This window comes from Triticum aestivum, chromosome 1A (assembly GCF_018294505.1).
Source record: "Triticum aestivum cultivar Chinese Spring chromosome 1A, IWGSC CS RefSeq v2.1, whole genome shotgun sequence".
Lineage (NCBI taxonomy): Eukaryota > Viridiplantae > Streptophyta > Magnoliopsida > Poales > Poaceae > Triticum > Triticum aestivum.
In genome coordinates, this window is record NC_057794.1 from 15,509,601 (window position 1) to 15,521,701 (window position 12,101).

A 12,101-nucleotide genomic window follows, 5' to 3' on the forward strand; every position below is an offset into this window, starting at 1 on the left:
TTGGCCCTAAAATGACTAGCTAGATTTTGACTACGTCCAATATGAGTAATAAAAGAACCACGTTCGTCTAGATTATGGTTGATCTCTTTAACTAGAAAAGCATATTAAAACCTATTTGTTTCACCAATCTGCATCATTCTTAGAAAAAATAAAGTAAGATTAAAAAGATTGACGTTACTACTGACCTTAGTGTACCTCTAATTACACGTGATCGTAAGTTCACATGCACCATATGACGTTACTTGTCGACCATGCTCGACAGAAACGTGATGTGTGATGGTTTCTTTATCTTTTCTTGAGGGTGAGGTGTTACAGTTTCTAGTCGCAAGGCTTAGCTGGTAGCACCAGACCCTTGGCACGTTCCAGGCCCGTGGGATGGCGCGCGCATAAACTGGGTCGTGGCGATCCTTTTTGTTATCTGTGATGCTGCGGCTGTGGAGTAGGAGAGAAGACAGAAAAGACGCGCGAATTACGGCCGACACTCTCCGGTGGCTGCGTTCGCTCGCTCATACCCGTGTCTTCGTCTACCTCGCGCTCGCGCTGCGTTCATAAGAGCGCGCGCGAGAGAGAGTGGATCACAGCCGACTCTCTCCACCTCCGCAGTTGCTCACAGCCGGTGCTATCCATGGACGCTGCGGAGAGCAACGATAGCAAGCTGCAGAGCCCGCTGCTGCTGCCGACGCCGCAGTCGGCACCGCCGCTGGCCGGCGCTGACGGCGGGGAGCGGCGGCTGGAGAGCATCCTGGGTGACATGTCGGGGCCGTGGGCGCGGAGGATGTGCGCCGCGACGGCGGTGGAGCTGCCGATGCTGGCGCGGCTGGCGGCGCCGGCCGTGCTGGTGTACATGATCAACTACCTCATGTCCATGTCGACGCAGATCTTCGCCGGCCACCTCGGCACGCTGGAGCTCGCCGCCGCCTCCCTCGGCAACACCGGCGTCCAGATGTTCGCCTACGGCCTCATGGTAAGTACCACCACGTCTCTCAGTTAACCACGTCCAAACAGTTGATCGCCGCTCTAATGTCGGTGCTCAGTACTGTTATTAGTCAGTAGAGTACGAGTGTTACTTCATGATCGGGCAAAAAAGAAAGTCCACCAGCAGAATCCACGTGCTGCCGACGAAACCGAACTTATCTCGCGATCCGGCTGTGGGTTTCGGCGAGCCATGTACGCGTGTCAATCCATGTGCAGATTTTATTGTGTTCACCTACTAACTATAATAATATGGATTTCTATATTTGTAGCATGTCCACGTTGCGTTACATCTGTCCATTTCTCCTTTGACGCGTGTGAATCTATACTTGTAGCAAGTCGTACGCGTGTGAACCTATATGGATTTTATATTTGGATTAAAAAATATTCTATTATATCACTCACTCTTTTTATTGGAAATTCTTTCATCACTCACTCTTGTCACTCACTCCATTTATTGGCAATTCTTTCTGGTTGCCCCTATGTTGGTTTTGCACAACTCGTGTATATTAGTTATTGCAACTAAAGCGACTTATCGGCAACTCGAAATGATTTGCTGCTTTCAGATCCTATATACTTAAATAGCTGATCCCACCACTTCTATTTATCTTAACATATATACATGTCACCTCATCACACACCATCTCATCAACTTTACTGCTTTTATTTCTCTCAAGCATGCATGCATGCATGGAAAACGCTATCTATACTAATTTTGTCAACATGCACACATCACGTCAACCCCAATATATATGCCAACATGTATAAGAAATATTACTTATAATAATGTTTATTTTTAATATTTAGTGTCATATTCAAATTTTCACATGTTCTCGCCGCAACACGTGGGGCATCATCTAGTTTTACTAGAGCAGCCACACCAGGCATCGTTTTGATTTCTTTTACGACATCATTCTGCTAGTTCTAATCATATAAATAATAGATAAAAAATAAATATATAGATAGGTTACATGGAATTGACGAACTGGGCAACAAATGCAGCTTGGCATGGGGAGCGCGGTGGAGACGCTGTGCGGGCAGGCGTACGGCGCGAGCAAGTTTGACATGTTGGGCATCTATATGCAACGCTCCATCGTCCTGCTCATGGCGACCGGCGTCCCACTGGCCGCCCTCTATGCCTTCTCCCAACCCATCCTCATCCTCCTCGGCGAGTCACCGGAGATCGCCCGCGCCGCGGGCATCTTCGTGTACGGCCTCATCCCGCAGATCTTTGCCTATGCGGTCAACTTCCCCATCCAGAAGTTCATGCAGGCGCAGAGCATCATGGCGCCAAGCGCCTACATCTCCGCCGTGACGCTCGTCGTCCACGTCGTCCTCAGCTACCTCGCCGTCTACAAGTTGGGTCTGGGGATCTTGGGTGCCTCCATCATCCTTAGCGCCAGCTGGTGGATCATCGTCATCGCGCAGTTCATCTATGTTGTCACCAGCAGCCGGTGCCAGCTCACGTGGACTGGGTTCTCCGTGAGGGCCTTCTCTGGCCTGCCCCAGTTTTTCCGGTTATCCATTGCCTCTGCCGTCATGCTCTGTCTTGAAGCTTGGTACTTCCAGATTCTCGTGCTCATTGCTGGCCTCCTCAAGAACCCTGAATTGTCGCTTGCGTCGCTCTCAATCTGGTAATCACTCTATTTTAATGAAAATCTTTAACTACTAGTAGCTATGATTATGGGTATGTATAGCTCAGCTTATAAATCTAATGTCCTTGTGTGTTTGCAGCATGACCATTTCAGGGTGGGCAATCATGATCTCCTTTGGATTCAACGCAGCAGCCAGGTAAAGTTACTAAGGTTTCTTTTTTCCTTTTGAGGGAAAAAGTTACTGAGGATTCTTTCCATTAAAGGAAATTTCATTGAACAGTTATATGGAGCTGATAAAACCCCACTGGGCGAATATTCAGCCTCTATATAGCATGATGCACACAACCAATTTGGCAAGAGGATTAACAACATGGAGAAATATAATGTTTCAGTGTGTGTTTATAACATTTACAGCGTGAGGGTCAGCAATGAGCTTGGAGCTGGAAACCCCAAGTCAGCGGCGTTCTCGGTGGTGGTAGGGACGATGGTGTCCTTCACCTTGTCACTGATAATCTCGGTGGTCATCCTGCTCTGTCGCGACTATATCAGCTACATCTATGCTGACGGCGAGGAGGTGGCAGCGGCGGTATCCAAGCTGACACCGCTGCTAGCGCTAACTGTCATCCTCAACGGCATCCAACCCGTACTGTCAGGTGAACAGAAAACATTTCCCTAGTCGTTCGGTTAGTTAATTTAGTAGTATAACACTAACGTGGATAGTCATATGCAGGGGTGGCCGTGGGCTGCGGTTGGCAAGCATTTGTCGCCTACGTCAACGTGGGATGCTACTACGTCGTCGGCGTCCCCTTGGGTTGCATCCTTGGCTTCTACTTTGACCTCGGCGCGACGGTAAGGCCTCCATCCGTGCAAGGCTCTTTATACCTTTACACCGCCTGATAATTCATGCATTTTTTGATGAGTGGATAACAAAAAATGTAGGGCATATGGTGCGGTATGATTGGAGGTACTCTGATGCAGACTGTGATCCTAGTGTGGGTTACCTTTAGGACAAACTGGGACAATGAGGTACGTACATGTGTACCTATGGGAAGTAAAAAAAAATCATGAGTTCATGATACAATGACAGAACAATAACATTAGGTTCAGCAAGGCACACAGTAGTTTTTGTTTTGACGGAAAGACACATAGTAGTTGAACACCGTGATATTCATAATTTTTTAACCAAAAACACAATACTAATAAATATGTTATATATTAGGCAGTTAAAAGCAACAAAAAATTACCACTACACCCTATGCTCACATAGCCACATTGCAATATAAATTATGTTCATATTATTTCTCACCCGCGTTGGATTATAATCTAGCACTTTAGATATAGTTCCCTACTTTTAAAAGCTATCTTCTGGTCTGATTGCATTGCAGGTAGCCGAAGCAATGAAAAGATTACACAAGTGGGAAGACAAGAAACCTCTATTAGCTGTCGAGCAGTGAAACAAGGATTTTCATATGAATTTCAGAGCTTCGTAAGCGGGATTTCAAGGTAATCAAATATCATTTTGAGAAACATCTTAGTAGTTGGTTGTCCAAAAACGTATCCTATAGTGGGCGTTCATGATGCCCCTTTTCTGATCCTGAAAGGGCTTTGGAAGTGGATATCTTTTTATTCATCTCGCTTCTTTTGGCACTTCAGCATAAATGAATATATTATTTAGCACAATGGGAGATTTGTGTACTCCTAGGGGCCATGGCAGCCTCGGGATTCAATAATTGGAAGTAGAAAATAAGTGGACTATTGAGTAAGTGGTTTTTCAAATTGTTAATCAAGGCAGGTGTTTGGTAGTCGCTCTTGTGAAAAATTATTTGGGGTCAAAAACCACTTAAATCGGTTAAGTTATACCCAATGGACATACGTTTTGGAAGGGTATCATGAGGGTTAAGGACACATTCTTTCTATTTAGTACGTTTAATGTAGGGAATGAAGAATCATTGAGATTTCCATAGGACAAATGGATTGGGGACATCCTCCTTTTAGCTAGGTGGATTATTTAATATTGTTACTTAGAAGGATGCCACTGTAATTGTTGTTCTTCGAGTGGAAAACCCACTAGACTTTTTTGGGCTGTCATTTAGCGGCATTTAGCGGAGTACAATGATATGGTCCTCAAGGCTGGGAAGGTGCAACTAACTTAGGAGCACGAGTCATTTAAGTGGGATCTTCATACTACTGGGGTCGTTCTTGTATACTCCATGTACTTTTCTTCAATGGATATATGGGTCAGATTAAATCTAAGTGATTATGGCGCTTTAAACTACATCTAAGAATCGAAGTGTCTTTTCTTACTAAAAAAAACTACTTGTTTAAATGGGACACAGAATGTAGCTTATGTTACGCATATGAAACTATCCAACATCTCCTTTATTGTGGTTTAGCACGTATTGTATCATGCATTGTATACTTGGCCTCTAATATCACCTCACCTTGTATCATTTCACATATTTTTTGGTCTTGACTGTGGGAGGTAGATAAATCACTGAGACAACTTATTTTGATTGGGGCAGTAGTGAGATTTTAGTCTATTTGGCTATGCATAAATGGCATTGTCTTGACAAAAGAACATTTAATATTCGTGTAGCAGTTGGTTGCGGCATGGACGTTGCTACAAAATATCCGAGCCGGTGGAGCTTGGCGCCAAGAAACTTGAGTGGACTACTATGGAGTTTATAACCCTATTTGGATACCTTGCAGGCTTCTTAGTATTTATAATAATCTTGGTTGGCATGTTACATCCTTCTTTCAATGGATTGTCTTGTGTTTTTGGTCTTCTCTCTTTCCAGCGAAGCCAATTGTATAGCAACTTTGTAATAAACATTGTAATAAGTTATTCTATATGCATCTATGATGCAGATGCCGTGGTAATAAAAGCATTCTTTAGTTAAACAGGAATACGATAGATTTAATTCTTAGTACATACTTATCCCTATGTTTGTCGGATAAGGTTCTGTAGGAAATTTCATACAGATTCCTTTGCACTACATTTCAAGGGTATTTTCTATCCACGTAAATATCTTGCAAAAAATTGTTTATTTTTCGTGTAGTGCAGTCAACCAAACTTTGTTATTAGTTCAATCTCGTAGGATTCTTGTGGGCATGCCACTCTAATTCTGTATTTTTCCTATTACTATAATTTTTGAATTTTGTGAACCTAGGGGAGACTTAGAAACTTATGGTTGACCATTCAAAGGGTCAGCAATGGGATTCAGTAGGAAGTCAGCATCCCCGAAAATGTGTATTATGATAGACATAGAGTGGCATGTTACATCCTTCTTTCAATGGATTGTCTTGTGTTATAGGACGTAGGGAGTAGTACTCCCAAACAGAGGGAAAACGGACAAAAACTGCGCCCGTCTCCTCAGCGCGTTGGAGTTGCCCTTATATTAGTTTACAGATAGAGTACATGCCAAGATTCCATCTCCAAGGAAGTCGGTGTAAAATTTGCATCATGAGCTCTCACGATTGCAAAGGTGAACCCTGGTCACTGCCCCTCTAGTCCCTTTGCCACAGCCTAACTCCCACCCTCCACCCACGTCACTGCTACCTCCCATCCTCGGTTTCCCCCTTCAAACACAAGAGTCATCTTCCCATGTAGCTAGATTTGCAGGTCCCCACCAAGGTTTTGGTTAGCTGGCGGGTTACTAACTGGTAACTGTGTATCTCGTTACCCCGTGGTAAACACGTACTGAGCAAAACATGCCAAATTTCTTTTTATTTTTTCTAGTTTAAACAGAAAATGTATAGTTGACTATAGTGGAAACACTCGTAGACCAGATAACCAGTGATGGTGTAGTGGTATATTTGGGCCTTCCATATTAGTAGTTCAATAGGTCCTGGTTCGGGTCCCGCAACAACACGGGTGTAGAGGACTACCACTGCTTCAATAGCAAGTTACTGAACAACAGAAGTTCAATACCAATTTATATCGAGATTAAAACATGCATTTGAATTCAAAATTCTTTTGAAAAAGTTGAGCGGTATTTCTGGTAACCATGGTAGAAAAAAAATATTTGGTAGCCAAAACCTTGGCCACTAAGGGGAATAAATGAAACACTGTTTTCTTGTTTAAAATATCATCCGCAGTAATTAATTTCATTCTATCAGAGCAAGATTATGACAAATAATGAGCAAAGTAATCCGGAAAGTAGATGGTTTTAGATGTATCACCCATCTATGATATCAAAGTACTTGTCTTGATAGTCGGAAAGATACACATATGAGATTTATAACGTCATATATCATGTGTATTGTATCGCAAATGACTTCAGAAAAAACTTCTATAAGGGAAAAAAAGACTTATGAAAAAAGGGCTGCAAAACTTCGGCCAAATGGCCTAGCAAGAATAGCAAGGCTGCGCCAGTTAAACCTAATCCAATAGAGGTGATCTACGCGTGTAAATGGCACAGGGCTTCGTTGTATGCAGGGGCTGGTCACCCAAACCCGCACGCACCCTGGTGTAGATTTCTTTCCGCACCCACCACCCCGTCGGGTAAATGGCACCCGTGGGTGAAATACACGCACCTCTTCCGTGGATCTCGTTAGGAGTGGACCGAGCGAAAGAAATTTTGTGGGAGTGTCCGAATGGGGCAGGGCGAGGGAGAGAATGAGCGGAGTGTGGGTTGCGCGGCTACGGTTTTGTGAATTTCATTCACGACACTCATGTCCCACATGTCCTATTCCATTATAGCCCGGTATACGGGGTTTTACCAAAGGTTTCGATTTTCTCAACAGCAAAAAAAAAGGGTTTCGAGGTATGAAAGAGTTTGCCAAGCAAAGGTTTGGAAATCTGCCCACATGCATGACTGGTTGGGGGAAGAGTGTGGGGAGATGACGACATGATGGCAAAGGAAATGTCATCATCCCGATGAAATGTTCCGGCCGCTATACCAGTCCAACTGCGTGCCGATAAACCATCCTGCCGTTCCTCTCTCTATATATAGCTCATGGAAACATCGCCTGATTAATTGTTCTGTCAACGACAAGAATGCATCTCTTCTCCCCTCGATCGTCTACTACATGTCCAAGCTGCCACCATGCATGCATGCTTTCTCAAACTCGGTATCTTGGATGTCTTTCCGTTTGGTTCTTGATTCTGATGAGCTGCTGCATGATTCTGATTCAGCTTTCTGATTCAGGTTTTTGGTAAAACTTTTAATTCTCTGGAAAGCAGTGTATGTAGTAGTAGTATGTGGTTGAGCAGCTGATTATTAAAAAAAAATCCCCAGAATCAGTGCATGCATTTTCTTTGTGTGAGCTTCCAGTGACCGAGCAGTCCGCTGTCCGCCGTGCCGACTGCCGGTCAGAAACCCGGGCCCACCTTATCTGAGCTCGGTGGAGCGGAGTGGCTATCCCGGCATGCACGTATCCATCTTATCTTCCCTAGAAGGAAGAAGCTTTCAGCTTTGTGCGGCCGCAGATCGACGCCGCGCGCGCGCAGTCCAATCCATATCACTCCGCTAGCGCTACGTACGCCTCGCTTCACTTCACCAGCAGATCCAGCGGACAACCCAGGCAAAAACACAATGGCCGCTCCTTCTCCCGCCGTCGCCGCCGTCAGCAGTGCGCCCTCGTCCGGGCTCCTGCCGGCGCGGCGCGCGGCGCCGTGCAGCGCCGTCCAGGTCCAGCTGCCGTCGATAAGGAGAGCCGCGCCGGGGGGCAGGATGGCGACGGTGGCGCGCGCGGTGGGCGACGTGGGGGCGGAGGGCAACACGTACCTCATCGCCGGCGCCGTGGCCGTCGCGCTCGTCGGCACTGCCTTCCCCATCTTCTTCTCCCGCAAGGACACGTACGTGGCCGAATGAAAAAGGACCAAATCGAGATCTTGCATGGCCTTTGATGTGGCACGCTGATACTCTTTTGCCGCATGCGTGCGTGCAGGTGCCCCGAGTGCGACGGCGCCGGGTTCGTGCGCAAGTCCGGCTCGACGCTGCGGGCGAACGCGGCGAGGAAGGACCAGGCGCAGATCGTGTGCGCCAACTGCAACGGACTCGGCAAGCTCGGGCAGATCGACAAGTAGAGCCTCCCCTAAGCGACGTCCCTTCTCCACTTCACGCCTCCTTCTGCGCATATATGTGCATCGATCCCGTCGATCGGTCGCGTCTTCGTCTTCCTCCTCTCGTCCTCCCCTGTTTTCTTGCAGTTGCGTGGGACGCAGGAATCCTACAGGAACTGATCCATATAGAGAAGATCGAGGTCCTGTAGAATTCCCGGGTTCCCAACTGCATCCTTCACCGTGATTTTTCTTCTTTCTTAGTTTCTTTTACCGCGTTGCGCCGGATGTGTGAGGTCTCGTGTTAATAACTGTGTGCCTGTGTATAGATATATGCTTTCTGTGGACCGTGGAGTATATGTACGTGCGTGTATGACACAATGTACTAATGTGGAGCGGGATTGCTAAATCTGAGTCATCTGAGTCGACTCAAGACTCAAACCGTATTACTCCCTCCTTTCCGGTTTATAGGGCTTGTCTCAAAATCTTAGTTTTTCCATTTTATAAGGCTCAATTTGGTTGTTCCTCATCACAAGTTCAGATTTCAAGGTGTATTAAATCATTACATGCAACTATTAAGAGAAAATTGACCAATGCATATACTTTATGCATGCATGCATTGCAATTAATACATTGGCAAATATAAATTTTTGAGAAAAACAAGAGCATTAATTGGGTGCTTTTGCAAATTACAAAAAGTATTCCACCACTTATCATCTACCTTGGTTGGTGAGATTTTTGAATTGAGCCCTATAAACCGGAAAGGAGGGAGTATATTCGTGAGGTTTTACATGGAGACCCATGCAGAAATTTCCTTTTTATTTTTATATATTATGTCACACGACTGAGAATTGTATCGATTAAGATCTAGCCACACCCAATGTGAAACCTACTGCACAGCAGAAATTGCAGACCGCAGGCCGCAGCGCTGCTGCGTGGTGTCCTCATCCCCGAATTGGGGCGAGGAAAGATAAGAATGTAATGGAGGTAGAGGGAGAAGCAACGTGACCCCCTTAGGGACCTCTTTATCAGAGAAGCATCCACCGCCGCCGACGGGTCCGTTAGGGTTTCGATTGTAGCACTGCCCCTTCGAATCTTCCTTGCACATCAGCAGCCATCTCGTCGCACACAAAGATTCACCCTCGGGCGCAATAATAGAGGGATCAAGAGAGATGGAGTGTGGGGATGAGTGGAAACGACAGCTGCAAGAGTACCAACGGCGAGATCGATGGAGGCAGTCGCGGTGACGGCATACCTAGGATTCTCGAGAGGACCCGCATCCCCGCGCTCCCTTCTCTAGTATTACCTCCGTTCGAAAATAAGTGATGTTGTTAAAAACAACGAACGAAGTACATTGTATCGATTCATTGTGTCTCTACCTTTAGCTGCTTAGTGGGCTTTCTTCAGCTGGCAGGCCCAATTAACTAGAGTGCTCAAATTTTCCAACAAGGAGCTGCCCTATAGGACAGGTGGCCTATTTAATGGAAATATGTGGAATAGCACAACATCGAACGGCCAGAAACGACCGGAACTCAAAATCAAATGGCCAAAATCACCAAATGCATGGGCAGGGAGGTCGTTCAGTTCAAAAGCTCCCCCGTGCGCGTTGGTGCGTGCATGCGCGTGTGGATTCACCATGGCCGTGGCGACTATGATGTTCTACATCAACCAGATTAAGGCAAATAAAAGTTGTAACAGAGCAAACCTAGCGCACCCGCAAAGTGCAAAAATCTCAAAAACTCCTAACTTCCAAGGCAATACTAAAACATGAATTAAACAGAAAGTAATCACATAGGACTTGAATTCTTAGAGAGGACAAGATGGAGACTCATTTCTTCATCACTTATTAGTAGTTGGAGTACATATGCGAAATATAATATAATTAATCAATACAACCGGATCCCCCATAAAAGAATTGTGCCGAATCAATTTTTGAAGGTGTGTAGCAACCCTTCCCATCGTCAGTAGATGGCAAATCAATATTGACAATATGACTAACACCGTCTACATCGATAAACTTGAGATTACTAAAGGATGCAGCATTGCCACTTGTTGAAAGATAGCCACTTCCCATTGGAGGACTCAGTCGTGGTTTCTTATGATTAACATAGCCACCAAAGGTTATCTCCAAAGGTTTATCTACGAGTCCTGGGATCAAGGATTTAGGGAAGTAATCTACTGGTTTTGGATCACCCTTAGCTCCAAAATGGATGTACCAATCACCTGAATATTTTTCTTGCATGCATTTATCAATAAATACACACCATATCATTCCACATAAGTAAACGATACCACCATCGCTCTAGAATACATGACATATTAATACCGTTGAAAAGTGCGGTAAAATTTCTCCATTGTCTTTCACGAATAATTATTGAATCAAATATTTGTTATGAGCTTGTACCACTAGATTTTGCATGAAAAATAGTTTCAAGAAGGGAACCTTTTTCCTTGTTTTGAAGCCGCATTTCCTCTTGATTTGACTCAATCAAGTGCTTATTATTTTCTATTTATCGTCTGCCATTTTTATACAGTATTATTCGCAAGAAAATGGTTGCACAAACTTGTGTGTGCAAACGACTATAAAGAAAGGCAGTATATTATCCTAACTACTTGGACACTCGGGTGCGCATGCACACACACACATGCATACATATAAATACAAGCACGTCTTCCATTCGGTAACAGAGGGAGTAGTGTATAAGGTCAAACTATCTTAAGTCTACATATTTAAGTTTTTACACACAAAGAGCAACGGTATCCACTTATCGTAATATATCATATATGATCATCACTTGTTCGTGTCTAGGCATAATTTGGTGCTTGGGCTCCAAAAAAATATGATAAACACTAAAATGCAATGATTCACATATAATTGACAAAGAGTTCATGATAATACATAAAGCTTTTATGTACTACCACAAACTAGACTAAGTGCAATTCTAAGAGAAAGTTACCAAACTTGTTTAGTGACGCCGTACACAAAACAACAATTGCTTTGTGATGTCCAAGATTTTAATCTTGTTCGATGTCAACTTGCTTAATTCCAGTTTGAACAATCTAGCATGGATGTTGCAGTAGCAGGTTCATACCTTGAATATCCTTAGGGTGATATATTTTTTCTGGCCACCAATGCGTGAAAGTGGACTGATGACATTGCCTGGAGCTATACTTGATGATGTCTTGTGAAATCCAGGGCAAATCATGTTCATGCAGCCCTTGCCAGAAGTTCCACCACTCTAAGATTGCGATATAATTAGGAAAATGTGCAAAACATTTCGAATATCACATTCTTTTTTGAAAAACATAATGAAATGAAAGCGTTCTGAGGGAGTTCATCATGGTCGAGTAAAGGGCCACAAGTATAGAGTTTGATACCTAGTTGACAAGATTTTTTCTTCATGATATATGAATAACACAATGACACACAAATATACTACTTCTATACATAGATATCAAAGGGAATTTAGATTGGTATCGCAAAAAACTATTAATTTGTAATTCTATGAAAATACTATCATGAGATATTA

General features: G+C 44.3%; 2 protein-coding genes and 1 pseudogene across 3 annotated transcripts; 2 read left to right on the forward strand and 1 right to left on the reverse strand.

The window, feature by feature from the left end:
* Positions 1 to 392: 392 nt before the first annotated feature.
* LOC123072773 (protein DETOXIFICATION 40) lies at positions 393 to 5,468 on the forward strand. 2 transcript variants are annotated; one of them, XM_044496507.1, is made up of 8 exons: positions 393 to 964; positions 1,975 to 2,606; positions 2,707 to 2,763; positions 2,982 to 3,220; positions 3,298 to 3,416; positions 3,507 to 3,593; positions 3,953 to 4,070; positions 5,164 to 5,468. In XM_044496507.1, the coding sequence occupies exons 1-7, from the start codon at positions 626 to 628 to the stop codon at positions 4,019 to 4,021; spliced, it is 1,542 nt and encodes a 513-aa protein (XP_044352442.1). In that variant the 5' UTR covers positions 393 to 625; the 3' UTR covers positions 4,022 to 4,070; positions 5,164 to 5,468. The 2 variants fall into 2 exon arrangements, with proteins under 2 accessions (XP_044352442.1, XP_044352367.1); XM_044496432.1 differs by having other exon boundaries at positions 5,167 to 5,468.
* A 2,539-nt stretch (positions 5,469 to 8,007) lies between these two features.
* Positions 8,008 to 9,017, forward strand: LOC123186667 (uncharacterized; the record flags this gene model as incomplete). Its single annotated transcript, XM_044598387.1, is given in 2 exon segments — positions 8,008 to 8,367; positions 8,460 to 9,017. Coding segments are annotated over 2 exon segments (402 nt in total). The 3' UTR covers positions 8,599 to 9,017.
* A 1,012-nt stretch (positions 9,018 to 10,029) lies between these two features.
* Positions 10,030 to 12,101, reverse strand: part of LOC123052470 (uncharacterized) — an 8,674-nt pseudogene continuing 6,602 nt past the window's right edge.

Bases quoted from the DNA above. Each gene is read 5' to 3' on its own strand.
- LOC123072773 (XM_044496507.1), top strand. From the start codon at position 626: ATGGACGCTGCGGAGAGCAACGATAGCAAGCTGCAGAGCCCGCTGCTG. The intron at 2,607-2,706 runs GTAATCACTCTA...GTGTGTTTGCAG, and splicing joins CTTGCGTCGCTCTCAATCTG to CATGACCATTTCAGGGTGGG. The intron at 3,594-3,952 runs GTACGTACATGT...ATTGCATTGCAG, and splicing joins GGACAAACTGGGACAATGAG to GTAGCCGAAGCAATGAAAAG.